We start from the raw sequence: 21,806 nt of genomic DNA on the forward strand, positions 1-21,806 counted from the left end.
CTGTGCCCACTGCAATCAACGTGTGTTCATTGAGCCGAGAAGCGCGCGAGGGATTGCATTCACCCAAACCATACCAGACTACAAGTCATTCGGTAAAGTCTGTCCGAAGTATCGCCATGTATAAACAAAACAACTAGCAGCTTCAAGAACGTGGCGGGTTAGGGGCAATGAAAGGCGAATATAACGTGCGTTTTGTAGGCCAGCCCTGGAAATTGCACACGAGAAGGAGGAGGAAGAGGAGATTTTATAGAGAGAAAGGAGGAGGGGTTGGCCTTGAGAGCCTGTGTCTAGCCTGCTACTCCTCACTGGGATAAGTGGAAATGGGAGATACAGGGAAAGGTAGGTGGCAGGTTAATATGTTATGGTACAATGAGCTACTATATACACGTGGTCCAATACGCGGATGCGCGCTGTAGACACAACACACGCAAGAGTAATCTTCTCCACACAGGAGTTATCGCGCAAATCCATTTCGCACTGTCTGCAAGTCTCACAGGTTCTAAAGACGATCGTCTAAACCAGTCTCACGTAGAAACTTGAAGATTGACTTCATGACACGTTGGGCATGGTGAAGTCTCCCTCCACGCGCCTAAAATATTTTCTTCCTCAAAGGCGCGGACTTACATTAATGGTGGTACTGTGCTGCTTTCAGACGAGATTACATTCCTACGGTAAATATGACCACAGTAAAAAAAACGCCTTCATAGTAAAACAATTGCTTTTGAAAGCTTCGAATCAAATGTAAAAATCAATTTAGATAGGTTTCTTGCTTACCTAGAGCGCAACGTAATGTTAATGTAAGTAGTATATAGCCACAATGCATGCTTACATCATGTCATGACCCAAACAAAAAGAAAATATTAATTGATGCACATCTGCTGATGTTTCGCGCGTTTTCTCTATTGACGTGCGAAAGAGGGCAAATAAAAAAACCTTTAGGTTCACACAGCCATTAGGCCAGCGACTGCTAAAGATATAGTCGCTAAAAATATGTTGTGAGCGCCCGACCCATGACATATTCTTCATCTCTACACGTCATCACCACTTGTACAAATTCCTCATCTGTAATTATGACCCTCAGCCGCACAGTTTGTTCTCCTTCGTCGTAGCTCGTGCTCGGCTGGATTAAACGGTTCCTTATAAGTGATGGAAGCTGCTTTTCGTTTCCCGCGACCTCTCGTCCTTCTCACTGGAGGTCCGGTCGGGTCGCCACATACCACCTAGTGCATTGCTTGCTCAAGACAATCCGAGCACGTCCGTTAGTACCACCCCAGCACAGCCTTCGCCATCCGTCATGGCCATCCACGACCGCCACCATGACCCACCTGTCTTGGCTTGTCTTGCGAAGACTGGTGGGTCTTCGCAAGACACACCAGTCTTGCAAACATTGCTAAAAAACTTGCTAACAATGGGAATACCTAGCATATGAACATTATTTTTACTAAAATAAAGCAGACCGTAATATATTTGGAGACATCTTTAAATGATGGGGTTTTACGTGACAAAACCACTTTCTGATTATGAGGCACATCGTAGTGGGGGACACCGGAAATTTGCACCACCTGCGGTTCTTTAACGTCCACCTCAATCTAAGCACACGGGTGTTTACAGGAAACGCGGCCGCCGAGGCCGGGATTCGATCCCGCGACCTCGTGCTTAGCAGCCCAGCACTAGAGTTACTAAACAACTACGGTGGGTTGAAGACATGTCTAAAATTCAATAAAAATTCGATTCCTTGTTCGCATTATTTCATTCGTATTGGGTTGTTTTCAAACGTTCTATTCTCGCACCACCATAGCCAGAAATCTTCCATGTATCTGACAGCGTTGCGGCAGATCAGAAACTCCATGCCATTCCGTGTACACAAAGTGTCTTCTCGCAACTCGGCTTGGTGCTACACGTCCATCACCATTCGGCGACTTCATCACCACTGCAAAGGTCATCTTTGTAAAGCGGTGCGCCGACGCCACAATGCTTCATGAACTCATCCACGCATTTTTGGGGCACCAAATCTTTGGCTGTTTCTTTCGTCCATAGGATGCATTCTGAAAGTGAAAGCAGTTCGTGAGATTTATGTTTACAATTTCACTTGCTCTCGCAATAACCTAAGTCAAAATACACTCACTCAATTATAAGTTAAAGTTCCTGGAAATAGTACTACTGATTTTAGGTTGCTGCTACGAGACGGTATACTTCAAAAGCTTCTAGACATACTATACGCCCACTTTGCAGCGGTAGGTGTTTGGTGGTCCATCACGATGCTTACGGCGCAATTCGCCAAGAGGGTAACAAAAAAAAAATTACAGAAATATAATGAGACGACAGAGTCGTCATAGGCATCACCACTTGGAACGCCATGTTTTCATGCCAAAGATCCAGTGTGCAAACAATCATGTCCTTTGCACGTCATGAAGGAAGTAAAGTTATTTCGATATCGACTCTAATGCTAGTGAGAATGAGCAAACAGACAGCGAGAACAGCCGTTTGCGCTTTGACGAGGCTAAGTCCAAAAGCAATTCCAAGAAAATCGAGTAAGAAAAGTAAGAGGCGAAGTAGACGGAGCCAGCGCTTGAGTTCGTGTTTGCCACTATGTATTTTCACTGCAAGCGACGCAAAGCTTCAGAAAAAGAGGGATTCTTGAAGTGAACAAGAGGAGGGGCCAAACATGCCACGAGACATGCATTGTTCGACCCCTAACAATATGTGTTTAACTGCTCTTTCCAAGGGCACTTGAGAAGAAGGCAGCTTGGTAAAAGAAAGAAGATTCGCCTTCGTTCAACCCCGCGAATATGGATGTACAGCGAAGCTGGTGTGGACGTTAGGCAGGTAGCACCATTCCAATTTACGCAAGAGGATGTTACACCTGCACTACCCCAAGTGACGTAAGCCACGCGTGCACGCACCTGTGCGGAAGTGCAGCTTACATATTCCTTCGCGTTGGCCTTCCGAGAAGCTCAAACGCTTTCTTAACTAAATTAATGTTTAAAAGTAAATTTCATAAGAAAATGCCTAAAGTATATCTTATACACAAGCTGCAGACTTGATTGTGTTGGATTTTTATTGAAGCATTAAAGAAAACATAAATCTGTAACGCACGAACCCAAACACAAGCCCCTTTTCCAGTTGTCCGGGATTTCGGTGAGCACGCCACGAAAATTTTTCGAGAAACTATAGTCTAGTAGCTTCGCTGTGAAGAAAAAATTATTAATGAAAATAACGAAAGCATGAGCGAGGAAACCGAGAGGGGCATACACATTTTCCCGCTGTCGTTACGGCAGAGGACCAGACAGGTGCTCGATTACGATACATGAAACTATTGCGTGAACTTGTGCTCAAGCGAACAAGTAACACAGAAACACAACGATAGTTTCGAGCAACTAGTTTGTCTTTGAAATCTGATGTGGAAACGAAATGCCGTCCACTGTTTATACGCAAATAAGTGTATATGCGAGCGTAATCACGGGTGCTCACTCGCATTCAAGAGCGCACTCCAATCTTCACGTTATCTACGTATTCTAATTAGAGAAGGTTCTTTTTGCAATAGAATCGGCGACATCATTCTAGATAGTTTTCATACACGTACGTCCGTCTTGCAACGAATGATAAGTGGTGGCATATTAAGGTGGCAGTTATAGATCGCTCTAACTTGCCTGGATAATGGCTGAAAGTTTCTTTAAGGCTGTAATGCAGGTACACCCGGGCATGGAAGTGATGTTTCTGGTCATTAATCTACGCTGCTGCGCACCTATGCACGTAGAATTGCTGAGTTGCATTTTTGCGTGTGCTTTAGAGAGCAACGAGATGGCTCTAATACGACCACTCGAACATGCCATTAGCATGGTGATGCACTGAAACAACGTTCACGGCACAAACATAAGCAACGTACGCATGTACGCCCTCCTCCGTACGAATTGCACTTCCTCCTATCAAGTAGCATCCTCCCTTGACTGCAAGTGCCAACTAACAGTGAATGAATTACACATAATAAAAAGCTAAGAAACACTCGAAGAAATTAAGTTTAAAGGGTGTTAACATGCCCAGAACGGCTTGCGACAAGTAAGACAGGTCTTCATTTTCAAGCCGGCAAACACCGTACCGATCACGAGTTGGAACGTTCCAGGCGCCGAGTAACACCAGTTTGGCAAGACCTTCAACTTATAAAGGCCCTTAGCTGTGATAAAGGTACTCTTCTGTGGATCGCTATCGCCGGTTTGTATTGTCCAATAGTTAGTTTCGGTGTCCATCAACGAAAAATATCCGAGGACACCACAGCTCTTTTTAGGAGTTGTGAATGGGCAAGCAACAATATACAGTTGAGCCCCGTTGAGCAGTCCTACCAGTTATGAACTACTCGCGCGCAAGCGAGCGCGTTCAGTAGCTTGGTCAACACCTTGTAGATCATGCAAGGCTGGTGCACTTCGATCCCTTAGGCCACGCTACCTTGTCCGACTGCCATAGAATCTAAGGGTGATGCTCCTAAGTAAGGCGCCGTTATTTTGACGTCACCGCTTCCATGACGCCGGGTTTGGGAATGAAAATTTCGGTCCAAGTAGCGTGATGTCATCAAGCAGAGTCCACGGGCCTGCTGCCTAGGAGTAGCTGGTTTAGCGCAATTAGTAAGACACTCGGCTTCTTAGCGTAAGGTCGTAGCTTCGAAACCCACTGCCGCGGACATTTTTCCTTGCGCACATATTCTATATTTTATTCAGTCATTCGTTTATATCGATTGCTGAGGCGAATTTAGAACGCAGGACAGAGATCGTTAGGTCAAGGAAAGCGCCGATAACACAGGCTCCCTCACGCAACACCTGGCGCGCCAATGCGGAATCCGGTTTGCCCTTTCGCCTGCTCTGCGGCGTCTACGCGCGCATGTGACGTGCCATTGGAGGCAGTAGAAATGTAGGTGTTCTTTCGATGCTACAGACGCTGGATTTTCGCTCGATGAGGCAATGGACCTTTCCGAAAACAGCAGCGCCGCGCTGGCCCCTGGTTGGCGTGCGCAAGGACTTATGGGACCAGGGTGCGCCGGAGAAGCGCTCGCGAGCGGCAAGCCCGGAGAGCGCGCATTGCTTGTGTACGCGCTCGTAGTGGTAAAGTGGCCGTGGTACTTGCCTGTGCTGCTACCAAGGCGAGGCGCCGGATGGACGTGCTGCGTTCCCGGTGTGTCAAACCAACACGCTGATGCATCGCCAACTTTCATATCATTATGTCCCTAAAAGCGACAAACTGAAGAAGAAGTAGGTGCGGCGGTGAATATGCGGGCGGTTTCCACTTTGGCAACCTTCTGCGTAAGACAATATTTACTCAGTGCACTTCAACCGAAGCGGCCGGAAAGGGTACATGGATGGCTTGCCAGCTATCTTTCCCCGTCGACAACAACAACAAGAAGGCAAGTTCACTCCAACTTTTCATCCAAAATCACCTATACCCCCCCGACGTCATCTGCCTTCAGGAGGTCGGGAACCAGCCGATCAGGCTGCGGGGTTACTACGTAATTAAACACGCGGGATCACCGAAGGTCGCGGTTTTAGTTCACAAAACGGTGACGGCCGTGGGACAACATTATCAACATCATGACATTAATCATATGCTAGTGGAAGTCCTCCCGCAGAAGAGGGGTAGACGTAGCACTTTCATCCTGAATTTGTACAGTCCCCCGAGGGCTCAGAAAGACGACTTCCGCAACATCATTTACGAGAGCGTGAGAGCCGCTGGCGGCAACCAGCTGGTAGTGGTGGGAGACATGAACGCTAGACACACGACTTGGGGCTACCAACAAGACACGCAAAAGGGAAGGTCGCTCCTCGATGCGGTTGACCAAATGGGCCTCGAATTGACAACCAACCTCCTCCAACCAACCCGAGTAGGCAATAGTGTAAGTCGAGACACGTTTCCGGACCTGTCATTTGTCAAAAACGTAAGGGAATACTCATGGGCGCACCTGGGCGAAACATTGGGCAGCGATCACTACATCCTCAGCATCTCGGTATCCACGCCGAAACTCAAGAGAACAATTGGTGAAATTAGGCTTACGGACTGGGAGGCATTCAGGCAGTACCCCCCGCCCGAAAACGGTATAACGGACATAGGGGAATGGATGCAGCACCTCCGGGACGCCCACATCCAAACCACTAAAACCATCCAGCGCACGGTCGAGACGCCCGAAGTCGACCGCAGGCTCTTACACCTGTGGGAAGCCCGTGAGGGCCTCCTCAAACGGTGGAAGCGACAGCGGTTAAACCGGAAGCTACGTCTACGAATCGAGAAAATAACAGACGAAGCCAGAAATTACGCAAACGAGCTGACGCAGCAAAATTGGGTACAGTTTTGCACCTCGCTCAAGGGTACCCTGAGTACGGCGCAGACGTGGGCCATCCTACGTTGCCTTATCGAGCCCGACAAGGCGAAATCGACAACCAGTCGGACGCTCCTAGAAATCGCTCACAAGTTCCCCAGAAACGACCAGGATCTGATTGACACCCTAAAAACCAGATACCTTGGTAGCGACCCCATACAACCCTGCCTCCTAAAATATGAAGGAGACCCAAGACCAGAACTGGACGCTCCCATCACGGAGGAAGAGGTGTATGCCGCGGCACGAGCCTCACAGCGCAACACTGCTCCCGGAGTTGACAAAATCACCAATGCCATGATTAGAAACCTGAGCCCGATGCACATCCAGGACTTCACCGAATACCTAAACGAGGAACTCTGGAGCAAGGGCCACGTACCGAACGAGTGGAAACACGCGGAAATCGTGACCATTCCCAAACCCGGCAAGAAGCCCGCGATCGACGCCCTGCGTCCCATCTCGCTGACTTCGTGCCTCGGCAAGCTGTACGAGAGGGTCATCGAAACCCGCCTCCAACATTACATAGAGGACGGTGACCTCTTCCCGCACACCATGCTTGGCTTCAGGCCGGGACTTTATGCGCAAGATGCGTTCCTAATCCTAAGGGAAGAAGTTCTTAAGGGCATTCCGAAGGGAGGAGAACATCTCCTGCTCGCACTCGACCTAAAAGGGGCCTTCGATAACATCTCTCACGAGGCCATTCTCAAGGGACTGAACGACATCAGCTGCGGGGAGCGCATCTTTAATTACGTTAAATCGTTCTTGACGGGCCGGACGGCAACCATCGGAATAGGCCAGACTCGATCGGATACGATCGACGTACCGAACAAAGGAACACCGCAAGGGGCGATAATATCCCCGATTCTATTCAACGTCGCGATGCTAGCGCTGACCAAAGAGCTGCGGAAGATCCCCGACCTAGGTTACGCCCTCTACGCAGACGACATCACGCTCTGGGCCACCAAGGGCTCCCTAGCGCGAAAAGAGGCGACCCTTCAAGAGGCCGCGACGGCCGTGGAGAGATTTGCGGCAGCGAGCGGGATGCGTTGTGCGCCAGAAAAGTCCGAGGTGATCCGGGTGCACGGAGGAGGAATCTACAAGTCCCCCGGCCCTATCGACCTCTATCTTGAGGGCCAGAAGATCACGGAAGGCAATAAGACTAGGATTCTGGGTTTTTGGATCCAGAGCAACCTGAAAGCCTCCCACACCATCCAAACCCTAAGGTCTGCCACCAACCAGATCTCGCGCATTATAAAACGAATTACAAGAAGCCGCAAGGGCATGCGAGAAGAGGACACGCTTCGCCTCGTCCAGGCTCTGGTGATCAGCAGAATCACATATAGCATGCCGTATCACTATCACTCGCTAAACAAACGCGACCAAGAACAAGTCGATGCCATCATCAGAGGCGCGTACAAAACGGCCCTGGGTCTCCCTGTCACCACCTCAAACGAGAAGTTAGCTGCCCTCGGGATCCACAACACCTTCGCTGAGCTGGCGGACGCGGTTATGGCTTCGCAAAAGGCCAGACTACAGAACACGGCGGCGGGCAGAGCCATCCTCCACCGGACCGGAACGGCAACGGAGCTCCGTGCCCTCGATGGGCAACGATCACTCCCGCCTGAGGTCAGAGGCAAGATCAAGGCGAACCCGATACCGAAGCACATGAGCCATGAACTCCATGAAGGACGACGCAAGGCTCGCGTCGACAGACAGCGCCGACAATTCAAGGGTGACCCGTACGTAACGTACGTGGACGTGGCGGCGTACCCTGTAGGGGGCCTCTTCGCGGTAGCCGCCGTGAACGGGAGAGACAACTCCTTGACTCTCGCGGCCTCCGTAAGGGCAGAGACCCCAGCTGCGGCTGAAACCATAGCTGCGGCGCTGGTAATAAAGCAAGAAGACAGGGTAGGCAGGGAATCCCATGTCGTTACCGATTCGCAACAGGCCTGCCGTAACTTTACCAACGGCCGGACACCGCTGCTGGCGGCTCATATTCTAGGCCCGAGGCTGCAAGAATACCATCAAATCACGTGGACGCCGGGCCACGCGGGTCTGGAGGGGAACGAGAGGGCGAACGCCCTAGCTCGAGCGCTAATCAACCGAGCGGGGCAAGACGAATCGTCTCATCAATCCCCACCATTTACCTTCATGCCCCTGCCGTCCAATTACTGCGACCGACTCGAGATCCAGCGACTCAACCGCAGGATTTATCCTCCGCCTCACAGAAAGCTCAGCACTGAAGATGCCGTAGCTCTCCGACTTATTCAGACAAACACATTTCCTAACCTACACAAATACAGTAAAATGTTCCCACATACATATCGCGGCATCTGCCCCTGGTGCGGCGACATACGCCCTACACTCTTCCACATCTCGTGGGGGTGCGGGGGCAAACCTCAACACTTAAAGACGCCTAGCACGTCATTTGAGCGGTGGGAGGTACAGCTGACCGGCAATACCCTGGCGGGACAAGAAGCTCTCGTCCAGCAAGTACGTCGAGCAGCCATGGCCAGTGGAGTCCTGGAATGAGGACACCACCCACTCGACCTCATAGCAACCACCTCGATGGTTCAAATAAATATTTTTTCTCTCTCTCTCTCTTCCCCGTCGAATGTTCGAGCAATAGGCCCTTCTGAAGAATACACGCGAGCTTTTTCAATGCCCCACCCTCGTCTCAGAAATGTGCTTTCGTAGCTGCATGTTTGTTTCTAGACCCGACAAAAAAAACAGGCACGGTTGCACCCGATCGTGCAGCACGATCTCCCAATATGTTGCACAGCCGAGATCCCCCAGTCGTCCCTGCACTTGACAGGCAAATTTCACCGCATATTTGTTTTCGATTTGTTATCACGCTCAGACGCAGCCATTACTGTGCGGTTCAGATCTTGCTGTTGATCCCCAGCCATCTTCAAACGCTCGCCGTTCGTCAACACCAGCACTGAAAAGACCAGGTTGGTACGGGCGGCACGTTTCATGCCCGTTTGCTGTCTGTCGTCCCATATAACATCGCTTCGACTATCTCTATGCAAGCTTGTTCTGACGTCCGGTTGTTCCAAGATTACTTCTTGTTGAAAGCAAATAGTTTGAAACAACATGGGGCAAGAGCCAGACAAAACGAGCGCAGCCATCTTGTTGCCCGCTTGTGTCGGGCTCTTTTAATCCAACTAGCCCAGCTCGTTGCATTCGAGATTTGTTGTTTCTCCCATTGCATTATTGCTTGCTCTGACGCCAGGAGTGTGTTAGAGTATTATACGAACCCTGTCGCTATTACATCAACTTGCTGCATTCGAGACAAATTTCTTTACACTTTGTATCATTTGTTTCTCTGACGCTCATGGTGTATTTGAATAGGGAACCTCTTGCAGCAATACTACATCCATAGTCATGGTTTCTGCTCATGTCTTTCCACAATATCTCGTTTGGTTTGTTAGCCCACTTATTCACCCTTAACTGACCTTTCGGTAACATGGCAAAATCAAAACAACACAAATCGAAGCTTTCTCTGGAACCTTTCTGTTATTTCTGCAATCCAAATTTGTATCTCGTGTTCTGTGGGCACATTTGTCTTTCAGATGGTGATCCCACGTATTTAATGAAGTCACAAAGATCAGTAGAACACGCAATGCTAAAGAAGGCAGACTTCTTTTTCAAGTCTTGAAGGAGATGAATTATAGAATCTTATTTTTAAAAATGGGAAGCAAGGCACTGAGGGCAGATGTAAAGCACCTGAAGACTGAACTGGTGAGTTTAAGCGTTCTCAGACTCACAGACAAGTCTTCACAGGAGAAGCGTGTGAATAAAAATGATACTTTCAGTCAAGGCGAGAAGTGGCTTCAGAATTGCACTGACTTTTGCACACTGCAGAGGATTAACGCATTCCTCTAATTTTTGGTGAGCAAGTACAGTTGCCTAAGAATGAGCGGTGGAAGGCCACCAATCATCAAAATGAGAGAGAGGCTTGTCGTTGTGCTATGCAGGCTCAGAATTGGATCGCTAGAACTAGATCTAGCATACCAACCTGATATCACTGTATTCACAGTAAGCAAGATTTTAGCGTACTGGGTGGATACCGTGCACGGTGTGCTTACTCAGGTACCCATTTGGCTATCACCTGAGACTGCGCAAAACTTCATGCCGCAAGGATTCAATGATATGTACCGTGAAGCTAGGGTTACATTTGACTATACGGAGATTTTTATTGAGATGCCTTCTAATTACGAGGTGCAAAGTAACACTTCCAGTGCCTACATAGGTCACAAAACATCAAAGGATCTTATGGGCATTGCACCAAATGGTCTGGTTTCTTTTATGTTTGACATTTCACCAGGCAGGGTTTCAGAGAAACAACTTACCAGGAAGAGTGACATTTATGACTTGCTTTAAGCAAATTACAGTGTGATGGCTGACAGGGTATTTTAATTGAAGATGATATTGAAGAACGTTGTATCTAATTGAACATGCCACCTATGCTCAATGGCCGGTCGCTGCTTTTTGTAGCTGTTGGAACCAAAACGAGGCAGATTTCCAGCCTTAGGGCCACGTGCAACGTCTTATAGCGCAGTTAAAAACTTCAGAATCCTAAAATATGTTTTGCAGAATGCGATGGCTCACAAGCTTAACAAGGTATAAAAAATCTGCCTCTAGTTAAATAATTTCTGCCATCAACATCTGCCTGACAGATCAGCTCACTGCTGTAGGCATCCAGTGCTCCTTCACTCGAGATTCAACGTTGCATAATGTGTTTGCACCAGTTGGTATGAATGATAGAACTGTATGAGCTTCTGCTCATTGTGTGTATCAAATCCCCACAACAGCATCTTTTTATTGTAACAAAACCGTCTACTTTATGGGCCCTGATCTCTTCTTCTTTTTTTCTTTTCGCATGTTTAAGTTCCTGGCGATGCTGTGATACAACCTGAGTTTTCATGGTCACAATTTTTGAAGCGCATTATTGATCAATGTTTATTGACTATGTGCAAGGGGCTTATGGACACCTGCTCTTTAACTGTGTTTCCTTTGCCTTTAATATGTGTCAGCTTTATTGCTTGTGCCGACTGATGTGTTAGAACACTGGACTCACTTTACACATTATGACCGCTCTGCAAGATTGATGTTACCGGTATTGGGACTGCATTGTATATATATACGGTTGCTTGACCAGGTTAAATTTTGCCCAGGTTAATATTTGGGTTAACCTATATGGAAGAACTACATCTGTGGGTTTAGATTTATGTTACTGGTGCTTATCATATATCCTGAAATGCACAACCCTGCCGCTAGTGCATCAATTACCCAACGGGCGTCTATATTTCGGATGCATGGCGTATAAGCAATCAGTAATGCTACCTGAGGCGCACTATTCAAGCCGTTTTTTGTCTAGATCTTACAGACCTCGGTTTGGTTTCACACAAGTGCGTTAGGCAACAGCCTTCATCACTGGTGAGTAATGTCCACAAATTACCCTCAACCTATTACAAGTAGTAAAAAATTACTAAAATTACAAATACTAGCCCGATGGTGAAGGCACTCCTCATTAATATTGTGCTGCTCTTACACAACCAGTCCTAATAAAAAGGAGCATTGTATTGCATTGTCAGACGAAAGAGAATGCTACTTGCCCACTTCTATGTTATTCTTACAAATAAAGAACTCATTAATGGTACCCTTCACAACGACTCGGGCTGTGAAATGGTTTTGTTTTCTGCACTCTGCGCCACTCACGCTTTCACGTTACAGTAGTTTCGTTATCGTGTATAGCTGCACTGGCTTTGCTGGCTCGCGAAACTCACACAAACTGCAAGTAGTTCAATTCCACGTCCTTGTGATGTCGCGGGATTCCCGAATAATCCACGCCACTTGACCAAGAGCAGCTAGAGCGGCGCATCTAGCGTTTTCTAATAGTTCGGCTGCTTCATGGCTGCGCGCTTGACTTTTGCGCAAGAAAATTGTATCACCGTCTGTCGTGCAGCGTTTTACTCACCGACGGTGATAGGTTATGCAACGTCACCACCCTCCCAGTCGAAGGCAGGCTTTATCAATTGTGCATAAGGTAAGCGGGCACTTCAGACGCGATTTTTTAGCAAACCAAGTAATCGTTGACACAAAACTAGCACTGTGAGGTCTATGGATTGATATATCAACACTTCAGTCCATTTTTTTTTGCCTTTAGTGTTCCTTCAAAACTTCGTTCAGAAAGAAAACGCCCTGTATACCAGACCTGGCGATCAGATCGGACATGTCTCCTGCGATAATGCGAATAGATATGCTTCATAGGAGATCCGTATCAGTCCAAATGTAAATGTTTTGCATGGGGCATATGGTATTGTTTGACAGGGATGGTTTTTTTTTTTTTTTTTTGCTCATTCAATGTTCGTCACATCAAATCTTCAACTTCCCTTGAATCCTTTATCTCCTTGGCATTTACGAGTCCTTCTACTTTAAAAATTAAATTCAGAACAGTCCACTAAAAAAAAATCAACATTTTTTTTTTTTTTAGTGTACTCACGGGGTCCGTTGAACGGAATGTCGAGGACAACGCAGTTGTCATAGTCGACATAGTAAAACTTCGCCTCCTTTGTGGGCGCCTCGTCTGGAAAACAGAAGGCGTGTAATACGGATGTGATGCATTGAAATACGAACACTCTTTATGTTCACCGCTCTATAATACTGGATGCAATCTGTGCGCCGAAACAGGCAAAATATTCATACCTTATTTCCAGTAGCCAACTAATTTGTATAATTCAGGTCTAGTGGAATGTAAATTACGGCTGGCAACCTATGTTCAGGCATGCAACAAGTGAGCCAAGCGTGACAAGCATGATCGGCTGCCCATGAAACGTCCGCTGTCTGCACCAGCCTCAGCGCTAGTTCCTGAAGTCGCTTGCTACTTGCAATAATAAATTCCGGCAAGAAGACCGCACAGAAAGAAGCAAGGATGGTTCGGCATATGAAGTAAGAGTACGGAAGTAAATAAAAAATCAAGAAAGAAACAAATAACAAAACAACAAGCGATAGGTTTGACTGGAGTGAATTTAATAAACTGGAAGGTTCTAGTCGTTAACATAATTTCTCTTTCGAGGTAATCAATATTCATACACTTTTCGTAAATTATGTACTGCTATTGCTACCGATAAACATAAATTCTGGGGTTCTGCGACCTCAAACCAGGATCTTGTTTGGAGGCAAGGCAATTGCCAGAATATTGTTACGGGGATGTTGCGAGTATATAAAAACCATATTTATAACGTATATACAGGATGAGTCAGAACAGCTAAGATGGCTGACCACCAACAACACTCAGCAGCCAGCATCTCCCATCTTCTTCTTCCTCTTTCTTCTCTCATCCTTCCGTAACAATATTTTGACTACCTGGTGGTATTTAATGCGCACCTAAAGCTATCCAAAAACTGCTATCCGTTAGACAGGATACCAGTAAGCTATCGCAGGAGACGAAAGATCTGATCAAGAAACGCCAATGTATGAAAGCCTCTAACTCTACAGCTAGAATAGAACTGGCAGAACTTTCCAAGTTAATCAACAAGCGTAAGACAGCTGACATAAGGAAGTATAATATAGATAAAATTGAACATGCTCTCAGGAACGGAGGAAGCCTAAAAGCAGTGCAGAAGAAACTAGGAATAGGCAAGAATCAGATGTATGCGTTAAGAGACAAAGCCGGCAATATCATCACTAATATGGATGAGATGTTCAAGTGGCTGAGGAGTTCTATAGAGATTTATACAGTACCAGTGGCACCCACGACTATAATGGAAGAGAGAATAGTCCAGAGGAATTTGAAATCCCACAAGTAACGCCGGAAGATGTAAAGAAAGCCTTGGGAGCTATGCAAAAGGGGAAGGCAGCTGGGCAGATTTGTATTGTATTGTAACAGCAGTATTGTTTTCCGGCTAAGACACTACGCATATAGATATGGGTATGGTGAATCCAACAAGGACGATGACATTAACGAAATCAGCGTTATGTTTATCAAAACAGCAGATGAAAGAGAATATTGTTGGGACAATCTATAAGGCATTATAATAAAGTCTTATTTATTGATCGCTATCCACTTAGAAAAATATTAACTTTGAACCGTCAAATGCTGGGCCAGCTTGTTCATGTTTATAGCAAAAGAAAGAAAAAACCAGCGAAGACCAAGGCCGCAGTGTCAGAAGGACGCACACACAAACACATTCGTCAGGCTTACAAAAATATTCAAACGTCGGCATAATTGGCCATAACCGCATGGGTTACGTGAGGACTCTGGAGGTTTACTGAAATTCCGGACTGTCCGGCTAAATTCGCGATGGCTAGCAATCTTAACAACTGGCCACGTTTTTGTACTTCACTACCTTCGGGATTGTACAACGCTTTTACGCTTCAAATATTATCCACAAACCAATCAAGAAAATTGGGTCGAACAGGTCATAAATGCTTCACATTCTTAAATGTACTGTTCATTTCTATCGGAAAGTGTTCCTGGTCAGCCAGTGAGGCCTTTTCCTGACTCCGAAATATGCTAATCTTAACACACTTCAATTACATTAACCTTTAGTACTAGAGATGTCCTGTGTTAAAATTATTGCAACAACGTGGGGTTGGACAAGTAACAGGCCCGCGGATGTGTTTCTGCGCAACGTTTGGGAAATATGTCGAAACTGGTATTTTTCATGGAACTTGTTAAAAGTGGATCACCCTTGCGCACTGGCCAGCTGCAATTTTTAAATTGCAATATGTCCAGTAAGGCACTTAGTTTAAATTCTAATTTATGATTTTATTCTTAAAATGTCGACTATGCATTTCGATTTGATTTACAAGTAAAGTCAGCCTCTTCAAGTAAGCTGGTTCGAAAACTATATTTGTGCTATATATAACAGGCGACATTTAAAAATCTGTAAAAACGTGTATACATGCACCCTTTATAGTGGACTAACCAAAAGCACCCGAACAAATAAAAGCTACACCACGCCACCCAGATTCCGTATCGCCCAGTAGTGTCCAGTCGGAAAGAGGCTGCGAGAACGAACCTGATGCATAGAAGAAGCATAAACAATGTGGCGAAGATGGCAGAAATAGAAAGCGTTGTGTTTAGCCCTAGTTTATCCGCGTTTCATTTGTCCACGAGAACACTGTGATGTCTGCTTCTCTATTTTGTCCCTTTACCTCATATTTTTTTAAATGTTCTACAAGCAGCAAAGGATAAAGGCATTTGAGCAAAAATGCAATAGTAAATTATTGGTTGTGCTTGTTAAGTTTTCCTTCTTCTAGGGCGGTAGTATTGGCCTCTATTTCAGCGCATGATGAGTGATACCTCGATATGGTTGTCAGAAAAATCGCGCGCTACGATCCCATCGGAAAACTATTGCCTAAACCATCTCCGCATGACTATCCAGGGTGATGCACTTAGCGGTCAATCAATGTAGCTACACAACGTAGTATCACTGCCGAAACCCTTATATATGAGATGTGTGCTGCACTAGGTATCCTCTCTCTGGCTTCTCTGAAAAGGCCCAGCGCCATCTATCGGCACCACTGAGAATCAAACGTCTGGCCTCCGCAACGCATGACGCGCTATAGGTGCGCTTAAAAAATTGGCAGAGGCTTAGTTCGGCTATGCCAGGATATAAGTAGCGAAAGCTAAGGCCTTGGTTAGCCTTGGTTAATCTTGATTGCAAGTCTAGGTTAGTCTGGTTGTCTAGCTCTGTTGCGGCGTTTAGGCAGTCGTTCAGCGCGCGGCTTGTCTGTTTCCTGGGCGATTCGTTTCCTCTTCATCTCGTTCCGATGTCGATTCCAGGCCTCCTCCTGCTTATCAGAATTGTTGCCGTCCATACTGCCACCTCAACTGTGGTTGCAGTTCACGCGGGCTCTCCGTCTCAATCCTCCGACATATTTTCCGGCATGCGACCCAGCTGGCAAGCGAGCGCAACGACGAGGAATGCGGTGTGACGTCATACCAAACGGCGAAGGCGGAAAGGCGCGGCGCTGCGCAGCGGCGGAAGACCTATGGATCGGTGCTACTAGTGGCGCATGCGCAGTAATCACTAGGAAGCGAGAGAGAGAGGGGGACAAATCTCCGCGGTGAGGCGCGCGTTGTGACGTCATGTGCCTCGTCGGAGCACCGCCAAAGCGAAATCGCCAGTTCGCGACCAGTAAAGCTTTCGCTTTAAAAACGCATCCTGAAACACCGGCGTTCCTCTCCTGCTCTTTTTTTTTTTTTTCTTGACACGCTGCATCATATACTGGCTCAATCAAGAAGTACGCGCTTCGCCTTCGTGAGGAGATTCCCAACGCGCTGGTGCATTCGACCGCTGAGAATTGTGGCACACCAAGTGGCGCGTAGTAATTGGCCCAAGTTGGCGACAGCTGGTTTGAAGGGCAGCACATACCCGGTGCACTTGTGGCGCGGCTTGCTAAATCGTTGGGCTACTGTCCTTGAGGAACTCCTGTTAGGTCTGTTTCATTGTGCTCTGTACTAAAGCACCTCCAGACATTTTTCACTTCACTACCAGATTAAGTACCGCCAACCTACCCTTCTCCTCCGCGCTCCTCCCTCACTCAACCCGTCAGCTTCCAGCGTCAAGCAGAAGTTAAGTTTTTCCAGCTGCCGGTTTTAACTAGAAATAACGTCACTGCTGCATTGACGATCGAGCGTTCAAGAAGCAAAATTTAAGGAACCGGAAATGCGGAAATCTAAAAGCAAGGAACGACAATCCCGGCAAACGAATTGCGAAAGAAACTGGTGTGAGCGACGAGTGAGAGAATAGGGGCGCACGCTAAATGATGGCTAAACTTAACAAAAGCGGCTGTGGCGCTTACAGGAAAGGGGGCTAGGTGGCTTCACCCAGCACAGGTACGATTTCAAAGGATTTCTAATGGTACACTCTGCTGGTCGAAAACACCCATCGCGATGTCGACAGGTCGAAACACAGCCGAACAAATCTGCCGTAATGTGCCTGCTAGGTGCAGATTAGATTCTGCACAGCATTAGAGAAATTAAAAATATGTATATATTTTTGTCAGTATACAGCGGTCGGTGGCTATTACTGAAGCAGGTGTCAAACGCATTTATTGAAAAGCGCTACGCTCTTTCTGTCACAAACCTGTGAAAAAAGCCGGTATCCGAGAGGCTCATTGAAGAGCAGCACCAAGCGGGAGCCACATACACAGCACTTCAAGTCAGCGTGAAGAGATTCATTGAAGAGCGGTATATACCCAGTACCGCATCCGCAGTGACCCACACCGCCCTCAAAGAGATTCGCTCAAGAGTTGTATACACCCAGTACTGCATTCTCAGTCACCCACGTCGTCGCCAAAGTGACTCGTTGAAAAGCGGTATATACCCAGTATCCCATCCGCAGTGACCCACGTCGCCTTAAGAGAGATCCGTTGAAGAGGGGTATATACCCAATAGCGTATCCGCAGTGACCGACGTCCCCGTCAAAGAGATTCATTCAAGAGAGGTATATACCCAGTACCGCATCCGCAGTGACCCATGTCGCCATAAAAGAGAATCGTTGAAGAGCGGCATATACCAAGTACCGCATCCGCAGTGACCCACCTCACCGCCAATAAGATTCGTTGAAGAGCGGTATATACAAAGTACCGCTTCGACAGTAAACCCACGTCGCCGTCAAGGAGATTCATTGAAGAGAGGTATATACGCAGTACGGTATCCGCAGTGACTCACGTCGCCGTAAAAGAGATTCATTGGAGAGCGGTATATACCAAGTACTGCATTCTCGGTGACCCACGTCGCCGTCAAAGAAATCCGTTGAAAAGCGGTATATACCCTGTACTGCGTTCTCAGTGACCCACGTCGCCGTCAAAGAAATCCGTTGAAAAGCGGTATATTCCGAGTACTGCGTTCTCAGTGACCCACGTCGCCGTCAAAGAAATCCGTTGAAAAGTGGTATATGCCCAGTACTGAGTTCTCAGTGACCCATGCCGCCGTCAAAGAGATTTGTTGAAAAGCGTTATATACTTAGTACCGCATCCGCATTGACAGACGTCGCCGCAAAATACATTCGTTAAAGAGCGGTATATACCGTGTACTGCATTCTCAGTGACCCACGTCGCCGTCAAAGACGTTCGTTGAAAAGCAGTATATACCCAGTACCGCATCCGCATTGACCCACGTCGCCGCAAAAGAGATTCGTTGTACAGCGGTATATACCCAGTTCTACATTGACAGTGACCCACGTCGCCGTCAAAGATAATCGTTGAAATGCGGTATATACCCAGTACCGCATCCGCATGACACACGTCGCCGCAAAAAAGATTCGTTGAAGAGCGGTATATACACAGTACTGTATTCTCAGTGACCCACGTCGCCGTCAAAGAGATTCGTTGAAAAGCGGTATATACCTAGTACCGCATGCGCATTGACAGCCGTCACCGCGAAATAGATTTGTTGAAGAGTGGAACATACCTGGTACTGCATTCTCAGTGACCCACCACGCCGTCAAAAAGATTCGTTGAAAGGCGGTATATACCAATTCGACATTCTCAGTGACCCACTTCGCCATCAAATAGATTCGTTGAAAAGCGGTATATACCCAGCACCGCATCCGCAATGACTCACATCGCTGCAAAAGAGATTCGTTGAAGAGCGGTATATACCAACTACTGGATTCTCGGTGACCCACGTCGCCGTCAATGAAATCCGTCGAAAGGCGGTATATACCCAGTACTGCATTCTCAGTGACCAGCGTCGCCGTCAAAGCTATTTGTTGAAAAGCGGTATATACCGAGTACCACATCGGCATTGACAGACGTCGCCGCAAAATAGATTCGGTGAAGAGCGGTATATACCCAGCACTGCATTCACAGTGACCCACGTCGCCGTCAGAAAGATTCTTTCAAAGGCAGCATATGCCCAGTAAGACATTCTCAGTGACCCACGTCGCCGTCAAAGATATTCGTTGAAATGCGGTATATACCCAATACCGCATCCGCATGGCCCACGTCACCGCAAAACAGAATCGTTGTAGAACGCTATATACCCAAATCTACATTCAGAGTGAACCACGTCTCCGTCAAATAGATTTGTTGAAAAGCGGTATCTATGCAGTACCGCATCCGCATTGACCCACGTCGCCGCATAAGAGATTTGTTGCAGATCGGCATATACCTAGTACTGCATTCTCAGTGACACACGTCGCCGTCAAAGATAGTAGTTGAAAAGCGGTATATATCAAGAACCGCATCCACATTGATCCACGTCGCCGCAAAAGAGATTCGTTGAGGATCGGTATATACCTAGTACTGTACTCTCAGTCACCCACGTCGCCGTCAAAGAGATTCGTTGAAAATCGGTATATACCCTGTTCTACATTCTCAGTGAGGCACATCGCCGTAAAAGAGAATCGTTGAAGAGTGGTGTATACGCTGTACCGCATCCGCAGTGGCTCACGTCGCCGACATGGAGATTCGTTGAAGAGCAAAACACAGGTACACAGCGGCACATACAGTAACCCAAGTTGATTCCACGGATGGTTTAGTATCTGTTCCTTGAGCACAGCAACCTGACGCACTATAAATTTCAGCATACTCTACGCAGAGACCCAGGCATTCGAAAAAAATGCCTATGGACATTCATAGATAGATAGATAGATAGATAGATAGATAGATAGATAGATAGATAGATAGATAGATAGATAGATAGATAGATAGATAGATAGATAGATAGATAGATAGATAGATAGATAGATAGATAGATAGATAGATAGATAGATAGATAGATAGATAGATAGATAGATAGATAGATAGATAGATAGATAGATAGATAGATAGATAGATAGATAGATAGATAGATAGATAGATAGATAGATAGATAGATCCCAGAAAGCGTCTAGTACACTGACAGTTCTATTCGTATAAAGCATACTTATTCAGCCACAGGATTCTTACCCGAGTCCAATGAGAAGCGAAATGTGTCAGGGCTGCTTCCTTCGAACAAGTACAAGCTAACCGTTCGTCTGCAGAAAAGAAATTTTAGAAATAAATAAATTCAGATTCCCATTGCGGAACAAACTATTTTGGAAGACAAGAAAAACTTGTCTATTTCGATTTAATTGTAGAATATTTGTTTGATATCTGTGGGTAATATACCCCGAATAACATTTTCGTAATACCTCCTGCAATCCAGGTTAAAAGGAACTATGGTTTTGCGCGCACAATATTTCACTGACATAACAGAGAACACATTTACGAAGAAATACCCTCTTACAAAATAAAGCAACCGGAAGATGCGTTTTAGGAATGCATCAATTCTCACATATAATAGTATAGATATCGAAAACGTAACTATTCCATGCATTCACTGTAAACAAAGTTAGTTCACGACAGTGGGTAGATAGCATAATCGCTGTCTTACATTATAGTTAAGTCACGCTTTGCATATTATGACATTACCATCTTCCGCAAAATGTCTACATTATCACTGTGTTTAATACAAAATGTAATGTGACACAAGGCCTGCTGAGAAAGCGAATACCAAGGCAGAAACATTTGCACTCAAGAAGCTTTAGCGGCTTCGGTCACGCAAAACAATTCTTGCAGAAATCAACTTTTATGTACACTTCTACAGCGAGAAATATCAACTCACTTTGAGTTCCCACCATGACCTCCAAAAAGATAAATGTATTCCGCCTTCCTCTCTTCCGGTAGCAGCCACATTCTCTTCGCCGTCATGCATTCGTATATCGTGTCGTTGTCACTGTCAGAGACAGCGACTGCAAAAGGGAAATTTTCGTAGACCTGCGTGCAAGGCCATCATAAGTGTATGTGGGTTAATTTTTATGGAAAGTAATCATGAATCGTCTTGTTTTGTAATAACCAAATGAACATGATTCTTACACGAAGTCAAGGCAGAATACACAGAGGGAGAGTTTCTTGTTTCGCGCCATGACATGCTTAAGTTGTGCAAGTCTGTACTGCCTCGGTATTGGGTGGGGAAAGGTTGTGAGAGCGTAATGTGCTCTATTCTTGCCAGTTGCAACCACATAGAGCAAACATAACCAATTATGGGGAACTGCAGATTTTGTAAATCCTCCACCATAAGTGCATGACAAAATTACTTCTCAACCAGAAGCACGGTCAAAGATTCGAGCCTGTTCTCTTAACACCACTTGTGAATGCTTCTGCAGCAGTTGATAATTTTGTCAATTCCCGAAATTTTTCCCTAAGGCAAGAAAACTGACAGTCGTTCTTCTCTTGGTGCCTATACACGTGGCATACACGTGGGATCGATTCCAATGCCATCGGTGAAGGAAAATTAGGGTACGGAGCCTCGCAACCTGCAGTCATATTATTCTTGATTTCGCCAAGAAATAGCGAAATGGACTTTTATTGTCCATCGTAATTTAAAGCACTCAGTATTGCAGATGTTGTTAAAAAGGCTAAAAGAAATGTCGACGACGGGGACAAAAGGTCGTACAAACTAAACATTCTT

General features: G+C 46.4%; 1 protein-coding gene across 1 annotated transcript; it reads right to left on the reverse strand.

The window, feature by feature from the left end:
- Positions 1–1,747: 1,747 nt before the first annotated feature.
- Positions 1,748–21,107, reverse strand: LOC129382766 (uncharacterized). The gene is made up of 4 exons (XM_055066945.2): positions 20,961–21,107; positions 20,264–20,331; positions 12,861–12,944; positions 1,748–2,045 (listed from the first exon to the last, which is right to left on the reverse strand). The coding sequence occupies exons 1-4, from the start codon at positions 21,044–21,046 to the stop codon at positions 1,906–1,908; spliced, it is 378 nt and encodes a 125-aa protein (XP_054922920.1). The 5' UTR covers positions 21,047–21,107; the 3' UTR covers positions 1,748–1,905.
- Between the last annotated feature and the right edge of the window lie 699 nt (positions 21,108–21,806).

The sequence above is a fragment of the Dermacentor andersoni genome, chromosome 6 (genome assembly GCF_023375885.2).
Source record: "Dermacentor andersoni chromosome 6, qqDerAnde1_hic_scaffold, whole genome shotgun sequence".
NCBI lineage: Eukaryota > Metazoa > Arthropoda > Arachnida > Ixodida > Ixodidae > Dermacentor > Dermacentor andersoni.